At 41.3% G+C, this 25,222-nt stretch overlaps 1 protein-coding gene across 6 annotated transcripts; it reads left to right on the top strand.

Annotated features, from left to right (window-relative positions):
• The first annotated feature begins 38 nt into the window (after positions 1-38).
• Positions 39-25,222, top strand: gapvd1 (GTPase activating protein and VPS9 domains 1). 6 transcript variants are annotated; one of them, XM_053871250.1, is made up of 29 exons: positions 39-176; positions 4,216-4,434; positions 5,418-5,685; positions 5,779-6,351; positions 6,426-6,509; positions 6,629-6,763; positions 8,306-8,498; positions 9,057-9,137; positions 10,010-10,164; positions 10,414-10,543; positions 10,963-11,088; positions 11,166-11,339; positions 12,746-12,883; positions 14,310-14,444; positions 16,244-16,363; positions 16,529-16,606; positions 17,370-17,716; positions 17,801-17,888; positions 18,669-18,701; positions 19,507-19,578; positions 19,654-19,782; positions 19,865-19,991; positions 20,065-20,177; positions 20,431-20,590; positions 20,673-20,860; positions 20,945-21,158; positions 21,253-21,325; positions 21,432-21,629; positions 23,332-25,222. In XM_053871250.1, the coding sequence occupies exons 2-29, from the start codon at positions 4,250-4,252 to the stop codon at positions 23,470-23,472; spliced, it is 4,458 nt and encodes a 1,485-aa protein (XP_053727225.1). In that variant the 5' UTR covers positions 39-176; positions 4,216-4,249; the 3' UTR covers positions 23,473-25,222. The 6 variants fall into 6 exon arrangements, with proteins under 6 accessions (XP_053727225.1, XP_053727224.1, XP_053727228.1 ...); XM_053871249.1 differs by having other exon boundaries at positions 10,007-10,164; XM_053871253.1 differs by lacking the exon at positions 9,057-9,137.

The following is a 25,222-nucleotide window of genomic DNA, read 5'->3' as shown; positions in this document are numbered from 1 at the left end:
CATTCATTTGACACTCAACGCGCATGCGTTTCGCGCAGGTCTCCTCGTGATGACAGTAGATGACAGCTAGGTTTGTTCAGTGAGAAGCGACCAACAAACAACTCAGCCCGAAGAAATACCTCTTTTTTCTGTGGTGTGTGTGACAGGGAACGACCAATATACGCCACTTACGCTCGGTAAGTAGCCGTTCTACCGCAACCCAGTTTGTTATTCATGTTTTGTCACTCAATACCTGGCAACCATTAGCTAAGCTAACTTAGCCTTTTAGCTTCATTTGCTAATGCGCCGTGTTTGACGAGCCGAGGTTAGCAGACATTTAAATGAGAGAAACCAAACAGGTTTCAGTTTGCGGTTTGTCTGTTCGATTGTGTTATTAGTGTGGCGATCGCCGGTAAATCTGTGTGAAATGCGTCTTACTTACTGTGCCCTGGTTTTCCAGTCTGCCCTGTCGAGCTAACAAACACAGCATTCTTATTTGAAGTACGTTGTCAACAAAAAGACAAGTTCGCAATGCAACTTTTTATTTGACTTCCAAAGGTTCTTCTCCCCTCAATATTGTTGCTATTCTTTTCTTCGAAATGACTGTATTTCGCCTACCTGTCGTTGAAGTCCTAAATAATAGATCACTTCATGGGTACTTGTGGAAGTAAAAACCTTTTGACTGAGTGCCATCTGAAGTATTCACTGAGTAACTGCTGAAGCAATACACAACTGTGCACGTCGACAATAAATCTGTAGTGTGCATGTTTACTGACCAGGTTGTTAATTGAGTGAGACATTTAAGATGCGTTGTTTTGTTTTGAATTACATGTATTTGCTGTCTTTCCTTCAGTTGGTCTGCTGCGTGAACGCAGCGTTAGTTGTTTCTTCAGTACTTTCTGTACTGTCAGAAACGGTAAAATGTCCTGATTTCTCCTCCTCTTTCCTTTTCTGAAACAAAGAATTTAAATCCAGATTATGCACAATGTATAACGAAAACAAACTACAATGAATAAAAAATATGCAACTCCTCCGCTCTCATACCCATATTGTCATGTATCGTTTGACATAACTGTTGTTTCTTGTTCCTCTATTGACTTCGACATTAATGTTCTTGAAGGATTGTGCAGATGTGTCTTCTTTTGTGATGTGAAAATGTAGCTGGGATGCTTCAGAAATATAACCACAGATTAAATTAAAACTTTAGTGGTTGTTTCAGATCCTTACTTCGCATCTAATCCAAAACAATTGTGGGATTGCTCTTGTCGAGAGAATCTATCAATGCTCTTAAAATCCTCTAGATGCAGACCTTTACCTACCAGATTGTAAGGTGACATATAATTGGTGTTGATATCATATGACAAAATGAAAAAAGATGATTGGTGGTCTGAATTATTTTTTTACCCTTGTTGTCAGTTGAGGACTGGCAGCTGTCCATATTTATTGCTTAGCCCTATTTTGAGGAGTTTTTTTTCTAATGAAATTTCTGGAAACATGTTCTTCTCTGAACACTGAACTTACCCTTTGGTTCCAAACAAGCATGCAAAGAGGACAGATCACAAACTCAGCACTCTGGTTCAATAGTCCAATCCTTTTATTAGCCATGTAATAAATCTTGTCACAGTTGATTAATTTTTACCAGGTATATATATTTGATACTACAAAACAGCCTATTGTGGACTTATGTTTTCATATAAGCAACAGAGTTATGAGAATACCATTTTGGGGAGATGTGGAAGAGAAAGACAAAGCCATGTACCTTTTGTTAGTTGTTGCTTTGGCTTCACAGGGAAGTGGAAAGAGGATGTTGCTTGGTTGATTTACAATAAGTTGTGTAGGACTTGGTGAATAGTTTATTTAGAATGGTTTTATTGTATTTATTTTTTTTTCATCTTTTCTATTATTGTATTTATTATTTTTAAAATAATCATGGGCCTCTGTAAGACGATAGTTCCCAAATACTGAAACAATATTGGGCCTTTTTTTGAATCATTTTTTAAAATGTCTCAAGTTCTCTTTGTCTTTAGTCGAATGTATTCAGTTCCTGTCCTGACACTACTTGCCCTCAGCCTATTAACACACAGCTTCTACTGTTTATGCTTCCTTTTCCTCCGTGTTTGGTGATGTCCTTACCTCACACACTGGGGTCATTAAACTGATTCTGTTGAAGACGCCTGACATAGGCGGACAAAAAGCAGTTCACCTTGCTGCTGGCCATATTGAAGCCTGTGTGCTTTTTCACTTCCATCGTGAAGTATGTGAGGAATGTGCTTTTACAAAAATACGATTATGTTTAGATACATAATTGGACCCTGCAAGTCGGACTGAGCTGCATACACCTCCACAAATGCGTGCTCTATTGTTGGGTAAGAGCAAAGTGTGTAATGTTTGTAATCTGAAGTAAATATCTTGGTGAATAACAAAGGAAACCTGTGAGTCCTTTGCCCAAACATGTTAGTCTTAGCACAACACTGTGGTGAATTCTCCATCCAATACTGAAGCGAACTCAATGTATTTGTTGCATACTTAGACAAATTCGTAATCATATATAACATAACAGTAATTATCAATCATTAATTTATATATAGATTTCTCGAAAGCTATAAAACACAAAAGCAAACGGTCAGATTGATTTTCCTCTGTATGTAACATTGAGCACTTTAATATTAATGATAAGTGTGGCGATGTCATTTGAAGTGTTTTTGTTTGACTATACAGTGCAGTATGTGAATATTGATTTAATCTGCTCTCTTTCAGATTAGTGTTGTGCGTGCTGACCATTATCTGGCACCATGACAAAGGCAATAGGCAGTAAAGGTGTGACATTGATAAGTCACTACATTTATGGGAATTTCTTTAAGTCATAATTCATAATCTACAGACTCGGTTGTCATTCTGTTATAAATCTTTATTTACTGAAGCAGCTTTGATTGATGCTCGTATCTAAATAGGTATTTGTCGGCAATCCTGTAATAGTTGTTTAATTGATCATTTTAAATTCAGTGTGACCGGTGTCGTCTGCTTGAACATGCTTAGCAAAAATAATTAGACGTATCATCTCCAGTGTTGTGGTTATGTATTATTTGCATGCAAACAGTGGCGCTGAGTTGGCTGTCATTCCCACACTGAGGCTGCTGATTTAGCCTAGAGTCTAGTCTCATTCTTCTCCCACAGCCAAATCCATTTTAATCTGTTTTCGTTAGATTTACTGCCCACCACAATGATATGTTTGTTTTGAATATTCACCACAGAATCGTCCTCATTTCATGCTCTGTGTTTGGTGTTTGATATGGCATATAAATTCCCCCGACAGTATATAATTCTATGTACAAAAATATGCTTTGCATATTGCTGCATAATGTACTATGCGATTTTTTTTTTTTTTTTCACTCATTCAATTGAGATGTCATGATGGTGCAAATGATCACTTTACTGGACAAAGACAGACAGTAGTGATGGGCTGATTCGATTTCATGAAGCATCACCCTCATTTTCAGAGTCCATTAGATGGTTTTCTGTGCTCTATAATTGACACTGTTTCATGAAACTTCATCAAGTAGGCAGCATGTTTGTATGATTGCATGTTAATTTGTTCAGATTATTATGAAAGGAAGCACATACTGATAGTGAGAAACATTTTGCCTTGTAAGTGACAGTTAAGAATCTTACTCTTCATTGTGTTTTTTGACACACCATGCCTGGTTTCTCTAATTGAGGCTAACTGAATTTTATCCAAGCAGATGAATAATATTGAAATAATTTGTATTATTGTTTCTCTTGGTCTTCAGTCGTCCTATGGACTTCAGAGATCCTGCAATCCTCCTCTGTCCCGTTGATTTTGTTGTCATTTACTTGACGCAACTTTACGTTGAGTGTTCATATTTAGAGATCAGGCTCATTGTAACGGATTATGTACTGTGTAATCTTAATTTGATGTTTAAAAAAAAAGACATTTTCTTTGGTTTCTTTTATTATTTTGCTTTGGCGATGACTGTATCCCATCCAGTATGATGTACTGGGTCACAAACACACCATTATGAAGCAGTGTTTATTTGGATCTGTCAATGTAGTGGATCATATTCAGAGAAGAATTCAATATATTTCACATCTCTCAGAAAATTATCTTCATAATACCTGAAGATTGAAGAGTGGCTTGGTATAACATTGCTGAGCTGACCCTGGTTCTCAGTTCCTCTGAGTGTCTACAATAATTCCCTTCCCTTTGCTCCGTTTCAGTTATTCACCTCTCTGCCTGTGTGAACTGGTGAAAATGGTGAAGCCAGATATCCACACTCTGGCCCACCATCTCAAGCAGGAGCGTCTGTATGTGGCATCGGAGAAACAGCTGATACAAAGGCTGAATACTGATGTTCTGAAGACAGCTGAGCGTCTCTACAGGGCAGCCTGGATTGCCAAGCAGCAGCGGATCAACCTTGATCGTCTCATTCTTACAAGGTCGGTAAACATTCAGAATCTTTTTAATAAATGTATACTCAGGCTCTCACATAACATCTCCTTTTGATCAGTTTGTTTTGAACACATTTTGAATATGCACATAATGCACACAATGAAGCAGTTGAATTTTCAAATTTCACTATAGATATTTATTGACATTTAACTTATGAAGTCACAGTGACCAAAAAAACTTTTTTTACTCGTTTTTTGTCAGAATGATGACCAAATATATAGTCATCATTCTGGATGGAATATGTCAACGCTTTGCTGTCTAAATAGCAAATTAGTTAATATTTATTTTATCTTCCAATGTCTAATTGCTGCTTGCTTGGCTGTGTTAAGTCTCTTAATACACAGACTTGCAGCACTGCAAGTGGATTGTGGTTCCATAATACTCGGTCCGGTTGCTAGTGGTTATAAACTGGTATCCCACTGACAATTTTAATAATAGTACTGTAAAGGTAATGGTTGCGTCACAGGATTCACACTCTAAAGCCGGCAGCAAGAGCAGACCACAGCTTTGTGCTTTGCTTTGACAACCCCCGATGTCTATTGATATGTGGAACATGAGCCCACGGCATCCTTTTTAGGCTCCTCTCTGAGAGTCTGCACTCTGCCAAACTCTTCCTCAATGCCACTTTCAGTAAATTCACAATATTGCAAAATCTAATTTCCTGCTGAATAACTAGATTTATTCAAGAAATAGTTTAAACCCAAGCAGATGTCAATATCTATTCTGTTGATTGGGGTCTGAACTCAGAACAAACCCAAAATGTCCATAAAAACGTCCATAAAAATACAGACTTTGAGGTAAAGAAAGGTTTTAACACTAAAAAAAGTGTTAGTGTAAATGATTGCATCTAATGTCAACTGTATCTGTGTAAACTGTTGGTCACGAGCTTAGTTATGTATTTTGTATTCTGTATAGGTCACCTTGCACTCCCATAACAGGTCTTTTGAATATGCAAATATGTCTTTTACAGCGCTGAAGCCTCTCCAGCAGAATGTTGCCAACATGCCAAAATGTTGGAGGACACACAATTTGTGGATGGCTACAAAAGTCTTGGTTTTCATGAAACTATCTACGGGGAGTTTTTGGCCCGGTTGAGAGAGAACCCCAGACTGGTGGCATCTTGTCTGGTGGCGGGGGAGAGGCTCAATCAGGAGCACACTCAGGGGGTCATTCATAATGTCTTCACTTCGCTATATGGCAACTGCATCATGCAGGAGGATGAAAGCTATCTGCTTCAAGTGAGTCTATATTCCAGGAAGTGTGCTTTTTGAAGATCATCTGCTGTTAATCAAATAAACTGAGCATGTTAATTATTTTTATCTGACTTACAGGTGTTGCGGTACCTAATTGAGTTTGAGTTGAAGGAGAGTGACAACCCTCGACGACTATTGAGACGTGGAACATGTGCCTTCAGCATCCTTTTCAAGCTTTTCTCTGAGGGTCTGTACTCTGCCAAGCTGTTTCTCACTGCCACCCTTCATGAACCCATAATGCAACTGCTGGTGGAGGATGAGGATCATCTCGAGACAGACCCATCTAAAGTAACTGAGCGCCTTACTCCAGCTCAACAGGAGCGTTTCGGGGAAAAGGGCTCGGATGGCTACAGGCAAAGAGTACAAACAGCTGTTGAGGCCAATGAAGCGAAGCTGGTGGCGCTAGTCAACAAGTTCATAGGATACTTGAAGCAGAACACCTACTGCTTTCCACACAGCCTTCGTTGGATTGTGTCGCAGATGTACAAGACTTTATCTTGTGTGGAAGGGTTGGAGGTGGGTGAGGTTCGCACCATGTGCACAGACCTGTTGCTGACCTGCTTCATCTGCCCAGCAATTGTAAACCCAGAACAGTATGGAATCATATCAGATGCACCCATTAATGAAGTGGCTCGCTTTAACCTTATGCAGGTCAGTGGCACTATGAGACTCGAGCACAAAGTTAAAACCACTTTACTGGAGGTTCTTCTTCATGTGTGAAACAGGTTGGTCAGCTTTTGCAGCAGTTGGCTATGGCCGATGATGATGCAGACCCACGAAGGAAAAGCTGCTTATCCAAATTTGACAAAGTAAGATAATCATTACTGACAACTTACCATTTTATTCTTGTGATGTGCTAGTTATATTTCATTGAAAATTTGAGTTATTTAATTATTTAACAATATGTGGTGATGGTGTCTCTCTGTAGAGCTGTGTGGCTGCTTTCCTGGATGTGGTTATTGGAGGACGAGCTGTTGAAACTCCGCCAATGTCTTCAATGAACCTTTTAGAGGGTCTTAGTCGGACTGCTGTCTACATCACTCACAACCAGTTGATGGCACTGGTGAGTCATTCATCTGTGTATTCTGAATGTATTTTTTTTATATTATATATGGCTACATTATAATGTGCTCTGCAAAGCAGGGGTCTCAAACACTGAGGCTGGGCCAAAGGTTGTTGTGGTTTTGCTGCTTATATATATATATATATATAAGTAAATAATTTTGCTTCATCTGATCATGTTGTTTATTTGCATTAAAAGAATCCTTGTGGGTAATTCTACTTATTGTCACTGTGGGCCTCTTGATCTTCAGACTCCTTTAAAAAAAGAACACAAATCATCCCGCAAATGTCTGACATGGTCTCTCATCATGCGCTGCAGGACTGAAAAGTCTCACAAGGCTACTCAGTGTGCAATTTTATCCTTCTGCACGGCTGTCACCTGGTTGTGTTGTCAAACTCAGATGTGGTAATAAGTTTTGGACTGTAATACTGTAAAGCTGCTTCCAAGGAAAGCCTAAATGCCATCCATTAGCATTCACTTATACAGTGTTTGGATGAAGCGGGGTTGCCCCTCGGGGGCCGCTCCCAAGCTAAAATTGGGCATGTGGGCTGCAAGTTTGAGACCCCTGCTGTAAAGTAGTTTTTCTTGTTTTTGTTCCTGCCGTGCACCTCATCATTTCCCTTTGCACGACTGATACAGATTTATGACCACGTGTTTACAGCTGACAAATATTTCCATTACCGCATCGGATTAAATCGCAGTTCCTCTTTCTTGTAAATCAAGTCAATTTTTTTTCTTTCAAATTCCACCAATTCAGACGTTCAAATCTTTTAAAAATATTGCTGTTCTGTCCTGATTCTATGAGTAGATACAGCCTTCTAAGAGAATTGTGCCCTCAGCTCTACTACCAGCACCAAGTTGTACATTATATATACAATAACAATGCATTTATTAATACTGCAATGTTTTCTTTATCTTTTTCCTTTTCTATAATTGCTAAAATGTGTGTTTAATGCATTGTGCATTAAGAGCACTTGACAATTTTGTCCTGCTCCTGAATGTGTACATGATTCTTGACATTCTATAAACTTCAACATTACAGCTCTTTAGATATCATTTTTTTTGTTAACACATGCTCTTTCTCTAGGAAGAGAGAAAGGCAGGCTCAATATTCCGTATTTGTAAACTATGTCTCCCTCTGCTGAGCAGGCTAGACACATACAACTATCTGCAGAGATTTCAAACAAAAAAAGTTCAACTGCCAGTTTTTAATATGACTGATATTAATGATGTATTAGCTGTGGAATCAGAGGAAAGCAAGTGTAATAATAACAATTATGGTGATGATTATTGTTATTATTATCATTATAAAATTGATATTGAAGAATTGGTGTAAATTGTGTAATGAATTTCTATGGAGCAACAATTTATTAGGCTGGAGTAACTTAATTTCATTTTTTTAAATGTGATCCATCATATGTAGCATATTAACAACAATCTTAATTCTAATACAATCAACTAAAATTGCAAAATATTGCTGAGAATTTTGTCTGTTTAAAGCAGTTCCCACAGCAGGTGCGTGTGTGGTTCTTGTCTGTTCAGGTGGACTTTGTTCGCAGCGTAACAGCAGGAGACCACCTTCGAGAAGAGGAGCACATGGCTCTTGAGACCCTACTAGCCAATGTACCACAGTCGCTAACAGTGAAGAGCAACAGTTTGGAACTCACGCCATCAAATACCCCCCAGCTGTCTCCAGCCACCACTCCAGCCAATAAGAAGAACAGACTTCCCATAGGTACCCACTCTCTCAACCCTCTGGTTTTAATGAAGCACCAAATATTGCAGCCCCCATTAAGTTCCTTGAAGTGCTGATCTCATTTTAGTTCATTGGCTTTTAACTCGAGTCTTTTTCTAAAATAGGAGCTAGAGGATGAAATTATAATGAGAAGCAAAATAAACAAGTTGAGTAGTGAAAGGCTTGTGTTTGTGGCAAGTTAATGAGCTCTTTCTCTGCTTGTTATGGGGATAATTAGCATGGCCTGGTTTGAGGCTCAATTATAGAAATGACAACCAATTAAATTACCAAATATAAATGAACTTATTTTAATTGGAATGGATGGAATAGATGCATCGGCTGCCTTCATTAGCATTTTCAAGACAAATGATTCACTAGCACCTCCCTCTTAATTAGAAACGAACCACTCGGGCCTGCTTGACTGAAATATGAGGTTTAAACTTACAATCTTAATGGAATTTTACGCTGCATGGAATGTTTTTGATCTGAGATCTTGTATTTCTTCTCCAACTACCTGCCCTGTCCTTCTGTTTTCCTCCGCTGCCAATGAATCACCAGGACAGCATTTAGCCGCTATAACATCCTGGGACCCTACAAGCACCACTTTGTCTGCTCACATTCCATTAGTAACCCCTTTTGGTGGGTAGCCTGTGAATTGAGGTAGTGCTGGGACTGTGTATCTGTCATGTCACAGTGCTTGGTAACAGCCGCCCAGCATCAGCATGCAACAAGCAGCACGGAAACCGCTGTAGCTCACCTCTAGTGCTTACTTCTGCTTTTGTTTATGTGCTCTCGAAACGCTTATTTGTAGATCTTAGAGCTTTGACTTTTCATCTGTCACATTGTGCTGTCATATTCTGAGTTTCAATTACAGTTGTCATCAGAGATACTGTATCACCTCTGGCAGAAATGCAATGTTTGTCAGCATTTAATTATTACAATTGTTAACATGAGCCACAATTTGGTTTTGATCCATAATTCCATAAAGAAATGTAATGTTAATCGCACCAAATTTTGTAGGGGTCTCCACATTAGTCTGGTTTATCTGTTGCTTTAAAGTGACTATGTTGTTGTGCGTTGCCTTCTATTTTTTTTGTTTTTATTTTAGTGTCAACAGTGTACTAAATTCTCTCATGACACAGTGTATTCATGTTGTTATCCACCATCATCTGTTATATTTTTCTGACCAATTATACGTGATATTCCCATCACTGTAATCTCAATCTGTTAGTCACCACTGGTGGGGTAACGTCTTTGTGCTAAGCAGCAGAGTTTTTTTTACATACCAGATGACCTTAGCTAGTTTATATATGAATACCGTAATCCTATTCTCAGACACATTTGTGATTACATAACACCACGTTTTCATTTGCTCCCAGCTTTGACTTGCATTTTGCTTTCATTCACGCCAATAAATGCGAGTTCCATATCTGCCATATCACAAATGTTTCCTAAAGGACTTCAAAAAGCCAAAAAACACTGTCTATTAAAATCTTTTCACTTGTCAGCAGCTGCTCGTAGTCGAAGCCGTACCAACATTGCCCAGGAGGGGGAGGCAGAGGCCAGTTCCCAAGAGTCTCTGCAGGAGCTAGTGCCCGAGGAGGTGCTGGTGATTTCTCTCGGAACTGGACCTCAGTCTGTCCCAGGAATGATGTCAGAGAATGAGGTAATGTAATTAAATTAATGCTATAATTTATAGCACTGATGACGGGGTGTTCAACTAAATGTCTGATATTCAGATACTCCCACGAAAAGCAGAATTGTTTTTGCATGAACATATCAAGTTAATCTGCATCCGTTCAATTGTAACCCTCATGTATATGTGTATTACCTGTATATGGTCATTCAAAGGTACACGTATGTTGTGTGTTTTATGAATTTGACCCACAAACCTTTTCTGTCATCTGCCTCTTAGGTTTTAAACTTGCAGATGAACGACGGGGCCCATGGAGAAGGTCACTCTGATGACTCAAAGATGCATGGAAAGCCAGACAAAACGCTGCGCTTCTCTCTCTGCAGTGACAATTTGGAAGGCATCTCAGAGGGCAAGTGTGCTTTCTAACCTCTCAAATAATGACAGATCTAAGTTTGACCAAGTATACCTGTCCCACACGTCTTTGAATTGGATCGTTGCTGTCTTGGCTGTTTAATCTTCGAGTTCTAGTTATGAGATGATGGATTTCATTGAGCTTGTTTGTGAAAGTTGGATTATGAGAAGACTTAACCTCATTGATCTTGATGTCAGATGAAGCAAAACCACACGTCTGGTATATTCTGACCAGGGTTGGTTCTCTGTGATATTAACACAACCTTTTCCCTCTTATATTGGTGTTTTAATGTACCATTTTTAAAAAGTTTTTAAAGCTTTAAAATAAAAAAAATGAAAATTTCTGAAATGTAAAACAGGAACTGTTAAAATCCAACATTCACTTCTTATTGTTCTGACAATTCATGTTTATCTTAGGTCCGTCAAACCGATCTAATTCAGTTTCATCTCTGGACTTGGAAGGAGAGTCCGTCTCTGAGCTTGGAGCTGGACCATCTGGCAGCAACGGTGTTGAGGCTTTACAGCTTTTGGAGCACGAGCAGGGTATGTGCCGGAATTGGAACGTTTTTAGAAAATGTAATCTATTTATGAAACATTTAAACTGTCCGTTTTCCTTCAAGCCACCACTCAAGACAACTTGGATGACAAATTGAGGAAGTTTGAGATCAGGGACATGATGGGCTTAGGAGATGACAGAGACATCTCGGAGACGGTCAGCGAAACTTGGAGCACCGATGTGCTGGGCAGTGACTTTGACCCCAACATGGATGAAGATCGGCTGCAGGAAATAGCAGGTGAGATTAATATTTTGACCTTTGTTGTAATGAGTTAAGTCTAAATATTTATGTGCTTTAACTCACTTCCATCACCTGTGTATAGGAAATCCCTCTTCTATTTAGAGTCAGTTTTATTTCCATTTTCATTTTTCTCACTCCTCTCCCTTCATCTTTCAGTGAACATCTCCCATCGCCTGCTGCCCATCTTTCCATCTCCCCTGTTTCTGTCCCTCCCTCACTGTGTCTGACATTCATTCAGTCCCTGCAGTCTTATTGACCTTGGTTCCTTCTCATTTGCATCCACCATTTTTCATTCTTCGGAATATGGCGTTGGGGGACTTTTCCATCATTAAGTGAATTTACAGTGATTTCCTTATGTGTTTTCTCCAAGGGATTAGGTTATGAGATGCACATTAAATATCCATTAATACCTCATTATCCCACTGATAAGATTACCATGATAATGAGGCAGAAATTCTAATTGTTTCACTTCTTGTTGTGCCACTCATTTAATCATCCACCTGAAAGACAAGTACTCTGTGCCCCTACCTTGAAGACTGTAAACACGGACAGCGGGATAGAACTCTCTCACTGCCAATGAGAGGCTGGTCGTTCGCCAACATTAGTGTGTATGTAGCTTGGGTGCTGGCATGCTCTTGTTGATGGAACATAATGTATATCCATAATGGGCCAAGGGCTGTGTTATTGCAGGGTGGCTGTTAGCATTGACTATATCACAGTGTGACTAGTTTTTCACCATTCCTCTTTGTTCTACCAATTTTCCAATTACTTCTTAAAAAAAGCTGAAGGGAGCGGAACCTTGGTGAGCACATGGGTACAGCAATTTGTTTATGAGTAATGTTAGACATAATCACCAGCTCAATGTCATGGCTCCCGAGGCCAGGGCCAGGTGAGATATTGCCATTAACCTTTAACCTTGCGCTCACTGTTATATGTCCTTGGGGCTCAGCTGTTTGCCGCCTCCAAACCCGTCTTGTTTTCCTCTATTAAAGTCTCCTCACCAATAAAATCTACTTGGATCTATACATATCTTTCTTTTTTCATTGTCTGGTCGTTGCTCAGTATGAAAAAGTTATGACTCCAGGCAGGAACGTAATGGAGCACTTTTAATTAAACTGTTGCATTAACAGCACAAAATGGTCATTCAATTTACTAGTCATAAAGATGTTTTCTTATTATTCCATCTAACTTTATGTATTGCACACATTAAACATTTGAATAATTTATTGCCACTAATTAAGTCAAATGAATCAATTCTTGGGAATTAAAAGCCTGTAAAGCGATGAAATAGCTTAACTCTTGACTGTAGCCAAGACGTTTTAACTCCACATTTTGTATCGGTGGAAAACAAATCTGCGATGGAATGGATTTGCATATAGAAGTCTTTGCTTCTCTATTCTCAGGTGCAGCCGCCGAGAACATGCTTGGCAACCTTCTGTGTCTCCCTGGCTCTGGTTCAGTCCTGCTGGATCCCTATGGCTCCACAATCTCAGAGACCACAAGTGAGGCCTGGAGTGTCGAAGTCCTGCCTAGTGACTCAGGTGGGCTGCCAAGTTCATTCACGCATCACTGTCTGTGACCTTTTATTTATGTTGGTGACCTTTTAACACACCCAAAATTATTTATTCTGTTTTGAACCTTGGTCTGGTGTCCATAGCTTTCGATGAGTCTTGCAAATACTGCCTATACATTTGTATTTTTGGCTAAATTCAGTTTGCTTCCAACTATGACACTTTTCTCTGTGTAGTGTCATGGTTGTATCAATGACTGTGCCACAAATGTGTACCCAGTGGTTTCAGTTTACCCCTTGAAATACATGCATTGTTCACCGTTATTTCAGTTTTGAATTCCGTAAGGCGGCACTACAAAGACAAGTTTGAGGTAGTCTGTGACAGGTCTATTGTTCAGCCTTAAATTCTGTATGTGCATTTTATCATATTCAACCTCAGTGGGTTATTGTCATGGTTTAAACACCAGATGTGATTTCACGACATTCTATAACGAAAAATGGTGCTCATGCATCTGTTATCATATTTATACGCTCCTGCCAGCCTTTCAGGGCAGATCTGCGCGTGCCAGTAAAAGGCAGCTCCCGTGCCTCAGAGGGACCAGCAGGTGTGTTTGCACCTGTGGTGATGCAGAAGGGATGGAAGCGCAAGGACAGCAGCTGTCCTCAGTCACTTTACATGTTGTCAGATTTTTTTTTTTTTTTGGTTGGCGAGACTTTACATTACCTTGCTGAAAGACCGCTGTGCAGATTTCGTCTCTTCTTAAGCTGCACTTGACGCATGGCTTGTCCCACTTAATTGTTACCATTAAGGATTCATGCAGCGATATCAGGTGAAGTGTAAACTTGTGTACTCTGTACTCACCCAAAACTGTCTGAACCATTCCCTCACAAGGAGGTGAGACCGATAGTTAGCCTAAGCCTGCTTTAAAAAAAGTAGATGTATTTTGTAAAAAGCGAGTCTTTAGTTAACAGATGCACAACAACAGTTCAGCGTGTGCGGTGCAGAAATGACATGCACCAGTGTCTTGATTGCTTTCTGTTCCTGTTGCTGCCCATGATCTCCGCTGTAATAGCTCGATCAGACTTTTTGAGTAGGGGGCTTGTTTCATGGTTCAGCAGTAGAAAACTACACTCAGAAGAGTACTTTACTTGCACATTATTACTAACGAGCATGCAAATGAGTTGCGCCGTTAATGCGGAGCCTATGGGTTCTAACGAAAAACAACTCCGCTGGGCGGCTCCAGAATTGGCCACACTGGCTTTATGCTTTGGTTTGCCAGTTATGAGGGATTATAATGGCTCCATCCATATGTGCTCACTTGAGTTAACCATAATAATTACAATGCACGGTGTGGGCTGTGAAGAGATAATACAATAGTTTAGATGTCAAAATAGAAAAATAGAACATGATAGCGAAGTTCGAAACTTTCATTTTATATTTTATGGCCAATTTTCAGAAGCCCCAGACCTGAAGCAGGAGGAGCGACTGCAGGAACTGGAGAGTTGCTCTGGTGTAGGAAGCACATCAGATGACACAGAGGTCCGAGAAGTCAGCTCGAGGCCAAGCACTCCAGGCCTCAGTGTTGTCTCAGGTATCACCCTTCGTATTCATTCCTCCCTCATATACAGGTCGATCCTCTTTTGGAGAATGTTTTCAAACACTCTGAAGTCAGATGAACTCATTGATTACCGTATTTTCCGGACTACAGAGCGCACCGGAATATTAGCCGCACCCACCAAATCCAAGAAGGAAAATGGATTTTGTTCATACATAAGCCGCACCGCTCTATAAGCCGCGGGTGCACCGTTGCTGTCTGCGCCACAGAAAATGCATGAGGATCACTTCTAGCGATCCTAGTTTTGAAAACGGGGTCCAGTGTCGAGACTGACTCATGAAACAATCTTGCCAATGTTCTGAACTCCAGTCATGAACTCCTCACATCTTATTTACATTTAAAGTGTTCAGAAAGCGCTGTTTTCACCCTCTGTCTGTGTCAGCAGAGCTGCGGACACGCGGGCGAAAACAGCGCAATTTGAGCGCTTTAAAGGTAAATAAAACGCCCGTGATGTCATCGGTTTGATGTGACGAAGCTCAATATTTTTGCCAGCAAAGAGCATGCTCATTAGACTGTAAAAACTCGGGATGCTCCGAGAGACAGGAAGCGCACTCAGCTGAAGCAGCTGTCTTCAACTTCTTTCATGAAAGTTCTCACTCTGGACGGTTGCAAACGTTTCAGATTCACTGATTCAACGCTGCATCTGACACACACAAGACTGCAGCGGATTCGGTCCCGGTTGATTCCGTCTTAAAACGACACCTGAGAAAGGCTGCTCATCTGGCGCGGTGAAATTAATGATTATTTCTCGGGCAATATGCTTCGCGTTCTGAACGTCACGCTCAGACCGGCGAGTGTCGCGAGTGACCGCGGGTTCGTTAGTTTCACTTTCATGAGCACCAGAAAACTCTCTGTGCTCCGTCAAGTGCTGGTGTTTTAAATATCGTATTGAATTCGTGGCGTTGACGCCTTTTAACGTGCATGTGCTGCAGGATGCAAACTTGACATGACAGACTGAAAAAAACTTCCGCGTTAGACACGCCGTTGCCAAGCGAGTGGCGAGTCGGGAGGGAGGAGCGGACGCATCACAAACCGCGGGCGGTGCCTCATCAGAACGGCTGCTGTCACATGTGCTCGGATTTTGTGACCAGCAATGACAGGCAGTGATCGGCTTTCACAGATCACAACGAGTTCAGCCTTTCATAATCGGTGGCCGATTGATTGGAATATCCCTGTAAAAATCAATATATTAGCCGCATCGTTTTATAAGCCGCAGGGTTCAGACCGCGAGAAAAAAGTAGCGGCTTATAGTCCGGAAATTACGGTACTGTTTGTTAACCATCAGAAGTGCTGCACCACGTGGAACTTGTTTTGTAAATTCTGTAAAAGATAACTTTTGTATGTAAAATTCCCCCCAGAAATACTGCATCACAAGATTTTTTACCTCACATAAAATACGTAAGAAGTTCTGTGCTGCAGACATGCATGAAGTAGTAGCCTAGATTAGGAAACCAGCAGTGATGTTCCTGCCTCAGCACACACGAAAATGTCCCACAGGATTCTGCCGATGGATAGTGTGCATCTGATCATCACTCTTCTTTTTCCTCCAAACCCGTGGGACCTCCTGCTACCAATTTAGGGTCCCCACTGAGTTCCCGACCAGAGGATGTCGTATAGCAAAGTCTGTTCTGGGGAAAAAAAACCTTTTTTCACCTATATATTCTCTCTGTTTAAATCGTGCCATGCTGGGGTATTGCTTAGTGCAATAAGTTGAGCTGTCTTAGAGCTCATTTGATCTTGAACTGTGATGTGTGTCTTTTGTTTGTTTGTTGTAGGTATCAGTGCAACCTCTGAAGATATCCCTAACAAGATTGAGGATTTGAGGTCGGAGTGTAGCTCAGACTTTGGAGGAAAGGATTCTGTGACCAGTCCAGATGGAGAAGATTCAGGCCATGGTATGAGGGTGTCAATTTTTTTTTTTCAACCAATTATGACAATCAATCGCTGTCAACTGCCCATCTGCCAACAATATGTGACCATGCAAGGCTTTTGTATAACCTGACAGCTTCTTTAATATTGCGATTTGGAAAATGCTTATTGTCTCCTTTTGTTTTTTTCAGGCTCACATAACCTGACTTCTCCACCCTCACAGGCAGACTCTTTACTTGCCATGTTTGATCCCCTTTCCAGTGCTGAAGGTAATTTTCACTTCCACATTCTTTGCATACAAATTGGAGTTCACAAGGCTGTTTATTTTTAGCACAGTTGAGTCCTGTTTGCTAATACCTTTTATTCAAGTGACAGGATCAGGGTGCAGTGTAAAGGAGTGTCTTCATTTAGTCATTTAATATCCCTGACGAAAAAAAAAAAACACACTTTGAGCAGTTGCTGTATTTAGCGGATTGGCAATGATTGGTGAGAGTTGTGTTTCTGTGGCAAGGTGAAAGGATGACAGGTTGGGAGACCTCACCCCAGGCTTTCTGGCAATGTTCCCTGTCCCACTGTGCTCATGGCACGAGGTTGCCATTGAAAGCTTTTCAGGAGAGAATCTACCCTTGAAACAGGTGGTCCATATACAACAAGGGCTCCACTCTCACTTAGCATCTTTCTTTTACTCTCATAAACTATTCATGCTTTCTCATGGCTTGTGTAATAGTTACTATAAAGTTAGAGGCTCATAATGTAACCCATGTAATAGCAATATAAACCACATGAAAGGAAAAGTCAAACAAAAAAGCATGTCACTATAACTTTGTTAATCTTAAGCTTCTTGTGCATTGTTGCTGGTATGAGAATATTGTACTCTATTATGATAAAACTTTTGATGAGTCAGCAGAAATTACGTAGTCTTCGGCTCCACAGATTCATCATAATATATATATAATAATTTGATGTGAAGGTTTTAAATGGTGTTACAAAATGAACGTCATTTTGTTTTTTTTCCTGTTCTCTTTTAAATAGGCTCTTCCACGGGAACAATAGTGAGACCCAAAGTTCACTATGCAAGGCCCGCTCACCCTCCACCAGATCCTCCCATCCCTGAAGCTTGTGCCCTGGGGCAGGACACACGCCACTCTCTCTTCATGCCCCACAGTTTGGTCCAGGCTGAGCTAGAAAGCACAAAGCAGCGCCACTCCTTCCCGGACAGGTTAGTACGCAGCCGCAGCTCCGACGTCGTCTGTCCTGGTCGTCGACCCACCAGTGACCCGGGCATCAATCGACGCGTGGCTGTTGAAGATCGAGACTCTGCTGGACCCTTCACTTCTGGACCCTCATCATCTCCCAGCAAGGACTCCCTGAAAGGAGAGGTAGCCAGAATCTTGTAGTTCCTTTGAAGATGCTTTGAAGTGATTGTTAGTGTGTTATTCATGGATTGTATTTGTAATTCTAAGGTGGAGGACAGGAAGGACAGCGATGATGAGAAGTCTGATCGCAACAGACCCTGGTGGAAGAAACGTTTTGTTTCTGCGATCCCCAAAGGTAACGAAAACAGCTACCTGATCACTTGATGCATTTGTCTTGAAATAAACTTAAACGAAATTAACTTCTTGAAGATGGATGTTTGAAAGCTCCACCAGTTTGTTTATTGCTGCCGCCAAACTCGCCATGGCCTTAATCACAAGTGACGGGAAAATATCACTCTTTAAAGAGCATAGCGACAAGAAATTTATTACTTGGGAAAGACAAAGTTGATCAATGTTGTGTTCTCTGAGGTTGATGTTCCAGACGGAAAGTGATGTTTGTTGTTGTTTGAAGTTACTCCAGAGAAATGTCCGGTCCTTTTTCTGTCACGTCTCACATGCTGCAGATTTATATGGACTTTTCAAAAGTGATCAGTCATGAAAGGCACTTAGACTGTATGGCTGCAGCCCTCCCAGCAGTGCTGTCACCCAGCAGCTAATGGTCATTAGATAGACCTCTCTGTCATCAGAGGTGATAGATGACACTTTTCTTGTTGCAGTTCTCTTGAACCATCTCTCATACATCTGGGAAATAATGAGCTGTGGCCACTCTGAATGACTGCTTATTACTCTCCGAGATAATTGTGTTTCTTAAGTAAACATTAAATTGATATCCATAAAGCTCTGAGTGGGTGTCCAAATATTAAACAAGTGAGCTTGGAAGTCAAAGCCAGCAATCTCCTGCCAAACTGTCGGGTTCATTGTGCGCATCCTGTTGCATGGTGATGCACAGTCAGCTGTCCTGCTGAGTGGCAGCTTCTGTGTGAAAGGCCAACCCTGTCTGTTGTGTTCCTCACAGTGCTGTATTGGACGGCAGAGAGTGATGTCCCAGGTAACGCTTTCATGCTGTCGTCATTAAGCAAGCTTAACTGCTGGAGCCAGTGGCTGCGTGCCATCCTGCTTCGTAGATTGTCGCCTTAGAGCAGTAGACCTGTGATGTGACATTATCTTTTGTGAGAGAAAACATGCCCCTCTGTTCATCAGATCTTCCATTGTACCTCCCTTGATTGTGCCGCTTCATCCTGCCTCCATTTTCCTTTGGAACGAGTACAGAATATCAGACTCAATACCGCAGTCAGCCTTCCATCAGACGACAGTTTGTTCAGACCTGCATTGACAATAAGAAGAAAGGTGTGTCCTCATCACACAGATTTTTTTGGGCGCAGGAAAAAGAGGAAAGAAAACGTTTTTTTCTAGGAGAGAATGCTGTGTTTTTGGAGTTGGTGCCTTTTGAAAGAGGGTCGAACATGATAGAATTGTGGGCTCATCTACCAGAACTGGTTGGGATTCAATTAGAAAACATCATCAATATTATAAGTACTTGGGCTGTCGAATAAATACCACATTGTCTCAACAAACCCAACATATCTGGGTGGTTGTTGATGCATGTCTGGACAGTAGCTGATAATCAATAGAATCAGCAAAATTGTAGGCTTTTTATTTTGATATTCTGATTGAATTTTTTTTTCATCTTGCCTTACCACTCGTACTCAATGGAGTACATGATCCATCTCCCTAGTATTCACATTACAATACACGTGTTGAAAAGCAGAGCAAAAACTTTTCAGTAGACTCCTCATCGATTAATGGTAATGAGCGGTGCTTTTCCCAACTTAGTCATTTCGTCTCTTTCACAGCTCCGATTGCAGCTTTTCGGAAGAGGGACAAGCATGAGAAAGATGAGGTTCCTCAGGAGAGAATTTCACATGGTTGGTTGGCTGTCACTGGGTCACCTGTTTTGTTGAGATTGATTTAAATGCATGTTATATTGGGGGTTTTGTCAGATGACCCCCTGCCCAGACAGAACTCACAGACCCAGGCTGCTGAAGACATCCTGGACAAGTACAGAAACATAAAGAGGACCAGCCCAAGCGAGGGAGCTACCGCAGCATCTTCTTACGACGGAGCGGGAGGTCAGGATAATGTTTCAGATATTGTTACCCAGATATTTGCTGTTTAGTTCTATTGAAATATTCCATTTTATTCATGTCTCAGATCTTTGTGCGGAGGACAGCATGCACGACTCGCCAAGAGAAGATGGCCTGCAGAACATCTCAACAGATGACCTGCCAGACTCCGCAAGTCAGACAGCACAGCAGCATGACACCAAGTTCTCCTTCAGGTCAGTTGGGGGAAAAAAAATTGAGTCTTGTTGTTGTAATTTGGTTGACGTTTTTATTGTGTGTGTGCAACAGTGACGCCAAGAAGAAACTGAGGTTGGCTTTGTGCTCGGCAGACTCAGTCGCTCTTCCTATTATGACTCCTGCCACCACAAGAAATGGTCTACCAGATCACATGGACCCAGAAGGTGATGAATATGTATCGTAGTAGAAACAGAAGAATGTTTAAAATGTAATCCGAAACTTGAACATACACTATCGAAAATAATATGAAGTGAACTTTGTACAAGTTGTGGTGTCAAGCATTTATTTCCAAATATATTCAGAATGAATGTATTAGCTTTCTAGTTGTGGTAGGATTCATTATCTACATTGGCTTATGTTGCCTTCAAATATGTAAAAGTTCAACTATGTAACTACCTGCCTCTTTTTTTTCCACAGACAATGAGATTGTCTGCTTCCTGAAGGTCCAGCTAGCAGAGGCCATCAACCTCCAGGATAAGAACCAAATGGCCCAAATCCAGGAGACCACACGCTGCGTGAGCCGCTTCGATTCTCGAACCTGCAGGAAGCTACTGGCTGCAATTGCTGAAGATTACAGGTGATGATCGCTACATGCATGTCCACCTAAACAGCAGTCTCAAGTCAATGATGACATTCATCTCTTTATCTGCTATTTTTAGAAAACGCGCTCCATATATAGCCTATCTGACCCGGTGTCGTCAGGGTCTGCAGACCACGCAGGCCCATCTGGAGAGGCTCCTGCAGAGGGTGCTGCGAGATAAAGAAGTGGCGAACAGATACTTCACCACTGTCTGCGTTCGGCTGCTGCTAGAGCACATGGAGTCAAAGATGCTTGACTTTATTAAAGGTTCAGTCCCATGTGGATCATGCAAATATAAAACTCCACACCTGTCGACCTGCACTCTGTAATATTCGATTGTTCCTTTGGCAGCGTTTCAAGCCTGCACGGCGTCTGATGACAAGACGGCCGCAGTGGAAGACTTTCTGCGCTACTTGTACGGCGCCATGGCCCGTGATGCTATTTGGCAGTATGCTAGTGAGGACCAGCTGCAGGATGCCCAGATGGCCATCGAGCGCAGCGTCATGAACCGCATCTTCAAACTGGCCTTCTCTCCCAACCAGGATGGAGACATTCTCCGAGACCAGTGAGTGTTGGCCGCTTCCGTGTCTTAAAACTGAGGGCTTCGGCTGAAGTAAGGGCCAGTGTGAGGCTTAAACACCCGTTTTTTCTCTCCACAGGCTTTTCTTTGAGCACATCCAGCGACTCTCTAAGGTTGTGACAGCAAATCATAAAGCTCTTCTAATCCCTGAGGTATTCCTAAAAAGCTCTTAAAGTGCCACTATTGTGGTGGATGTGGCGGCTCAGGATGGTCTCAGTTTCAAGTTGATACAAGTTTTTGTGTCTCGTCCTGCTGCAGGTTTACTTGAAGGAGGCTCCCTGGCCGTCCGCTCAATCAGAGATCAAGACCATCAACGCTTACAAAACCCCTCGGGATAAAGTGCAGTGCATCCTCCGCATGTGTTCAACCATCATGAACCTCCTCAGTCTGGCCAATGAAGACTCCGTCCCTGGAGCTGATGACTTCGTCCCGGTCCTTGTCTTTGTCCTCATCAGAGTAAGTGTTCAGGTTCCAGTGAGTGTGTTTGATGCCCTGCTGTCGGCCAGTGACAGGCAACATTAACATTATATTACATTAACTTGTATCCGATGGGGTGTTCTAATCATCTGACAAAACAAGACCCAGTCTAGTCTTCTCAGGCCAGAGTGAATCCATAACAGTGCTCATTTTGTAGAGGGATCACAGAGTGGGATGATGATATTCTTTTGTGAACTTAAAATAAAGCAGTTGTTTGTATATTGTCCTCCACGAGGAGCAGGCTAACCAGCATCCTTGCTTGGTGGAGAACACGCTGGCATTTGTGAAAGATGTGATGTGTTACAGACTGGTAAGACACAGAATTGCTTCATCATTGCAGATGAAAAATTGCAGGCGTCAGAGTTATAACACCTGCAAATGCTACATGCATTACAAAACAGGGGGGCGGAACTCTCTACTTTCCTCTTTAACGCCATTTTTTTAATTGATGTGGACACATAAATATGCCACATGGATTCAGCAAAAAAAAAAAAAAAAAAAAGAGAGAACAAAAAAAAACCACAGCTGTGTAAAGTAAACTGGCAACTATTAGTATATTGTAATGCATTAGACATTATAATGCGTTGATAAGACTTTCTGCTAGACATTCTCTAGGTTAATTATCATCTAAGGTAAAACTGGTAAGGTAAATTTATTATTATTTTTACCTACCTTAGGATTGAGGAATACCCAGAATGCTTTGCGTATTTTCAGCCAGTAAATATGTCATCCAAAACAGTGAAGAAAGTGATCTATAAACATATATAGAAAACCTTTGTATTATCTCAGACCATATTATGGATTATTTACCTGATTTGCAAGACGTCTACGTTTATTTTACGATGTTTGGTCAGTCTTCTTCTCCTGAATTGACATACTGAACGCTGCTTTTGCGTCACACTGCCCGCCACAATCTGAAGACGTATCTGCATTTAAGGGATTTCCCAGATCCAAGTCACACATTCTCTTTAGGAATTCATCAAGTCCATCTTTTACACTTCAGAAACAAATGTTGTATAGTTTTTGTGCATTAATATAAATACTGTCTTTGAAGAATGTCTTCTGTAAATGCATTATAATGTCTTATAAATATACTAATAATTCATTATGGATGAGTTCTCTAGGTAAAGTGTGACCAGTGAAGTTTTATTATGCGACTGTTACAGTCAATTGGAAGCAGCGTCATGAAGGTATTGAGTGTTAGGAGGTGAAGCAGCTAAAGTGACAGCTAGGTGGAAAACACAGATTTCATTGGGAAGTCACAAATGGGGTTAGCTTTAGAGCCTTAGATTTGAGGAGGAATGTTTTTATATCCTCACTCACTGCTCTTCGTGTTCTCTGATCACCGATTAACTTCACATTTTCTGAAGCACTTGAGTCTGCGACATGGTTGAACGTTGACACAAATGAAAGCAAGAATATTGCAGGAGCAGCGTTTGATACAGCACATCAAGAAGTTGGCCTTAACCAAACCTGGGGATTTTTAAATGGACCGATAGTTTTTTTTGTTTTTGTTTTTTTGTGAGAAAAAAGTATGTTAATTATCGTCATTCCAAACCCACACTGGAGCCGCCTCATCCTTTCCCATATTTACATATTAATGATAGTAATGTGTACGGCGTAGCGTGAGATTCCTTCAGCGGCTAATTTGGGAACCATCTTCACGTCTCCTCCCCTCCAGGCAAACCCGCCCTGCCTGCTGTCCACCGTTCAGTACATCAATAATTTCTACGCCAGCCGGCTGAGTGGGGAGGAGTGCTATTGGTGGATGCAGTTCACCGCGGCGGTGGAATTCATTAAGACCATCGACGATCGCAAGTGAAGCAGAACAGCCACCTGTACGGGCAGACTGAGGGGGAAGGAGCCGCGAGACTGGGAGTCTGCCCAACCAACTGCACCTCGCTCCCTCCCCTTCTCCTCCTGCTTCCTATTTGTATAGTGTGTACATAGCCAGAGACCATGGAAGATTACAAAAATATATATTACTGTACGTATGTGGAATAAATCCAGGTTTTAGCCGTGGTGCGGCGCGGCATTCGGGGAAAATTAACTTTTTTTTTCTCTCTCTCTCTCTCTTTTATCAGTAGGTGTATTATATCGTAATAAACTTTTGGGGTTCTTCATTTTGAATTTTACGCACATCGCAACAATTATATCATAAATAAATCTCCAAGCTCGAGGGACCAGAGTCGCTGCTATGGTGATCCTTGTTCCCTGTAAAATGCTTCCAATCAAAGATCAGAACCATTGAAATATGTCACCAAAAGAGATCAAGCGTTAACACGAGGGCAGCTTATCGATTGTTCACCCACATATCTCTAAAGTCAGGGCCCACCTATCGGTATCATTCTCTCAAAGCGTGACTCCAACAGTGACGCTGTACGAGCAAGGCTACGAAGATCTACGGGGATCTACGGTCAGCTTTTACACGGAAGTGGCATTGACGCAAATATTAAATATATATTCAGTATATACATATATATATACATATATAGTGCCTTTGAAGTCGGGGCGCTCTCTACTGGTAGCTATACTTTATGCCCAGCCCCAAATTCACACCTCAGATTAGCCAGGCACATTCAACTGAGGGACACAAAATATCACTGATGTCAAACCACTAGCTCTGAATCAGCGAACAACAACCTTTTTATTTTCTGAATCTTGTGATATCGCATGTAAACTATTGGATGTTGGCTCTCTACCTCCTCCAACAGTTGAAGAAAGGGACTCATGTTCATGTGCACTTATTTATTTTTTGCTACTTCGGTGTGCTGTGACGGTTCTAGAACAAGCATGTCTCGCATCATTCGGAAGATTCTGGATCTTTTTTTTTTTTTGTGCCACATGTATTATAGTTTCCATGACTTTTCCCTAGTGAGTGACTTACAGCACAAGGGGCCGTACAGTAGACGAGCAAATCATTGATTTTGTTGCGGTCCACTCTAATTTTTTTGTCCGACGTGTGAGGTGACGGTGACCTTCCGCTTCCTGGTGCATGTGGCGGGGCGTCTGTCGCAGGCCACTTCCTCCACCCTGCAAGAGGATGCAAATCTCTCTCCTGGCAAATCTCAACTGGATGAATCTATTTTGCACAGAACATGTCTTGACGGGGAGCATTGCATTCTTCCACTTCAGATCATATTAAGAATAGAAAAACACGACTGTTACACTTCGGAACCAAATAGTGATTCAGATTGTGTTTGCACTTTTCCTCTAATCAATGTGGTTAGAAAACCCGAGTTACTAATTCAGCTTCTGTGATGTCACTGAAATGATTTCAACCTCTTTGGAAACATCAACTAATGACTCGTCTGTGGGAGATTCAATATTTTATACGATTAAATGATATGATTTTCCTTGTTAAGTGCTCTGCTCCCTGTTCAATGGTGTGGAAACGGAATTGTTTGGAGCAGTGGGACAATTTAACGGCGTCGTCTAATTTTACATTTAATTGTGAGCTTGCACAAATATGACATGCGGGGTGAGCCGGTTTGTCTTTACTGTGATTAATGCATAATGTAAATCTTTAAAGAAACAATAAAAGGTGCAGAACTTTTCCAATGTATTCATTT

Source organism: Synchiropus splendidus, chromosome 7, assembly GCF_027744825.2.
Source record: "Synchiropus splendidus isolate RoL2022-P1 chromosome 7, RoL_Sspl_1.0, whole genome shotgun sequence".
In the NCBI taxonomy this organism is placed as follows: domain Eukaryota; kingdom Metazoa; phylum Chordata; class Actinopteri; order Syngnathiformes; family Callionymidae; genus Synchiropus; species Synchiropus splendidus.
The sequence above is the reverse complement of the archived record's forward strand: the minus strand, read 5'-3'. Positions and strand labels throughout refer to the sequence as shown.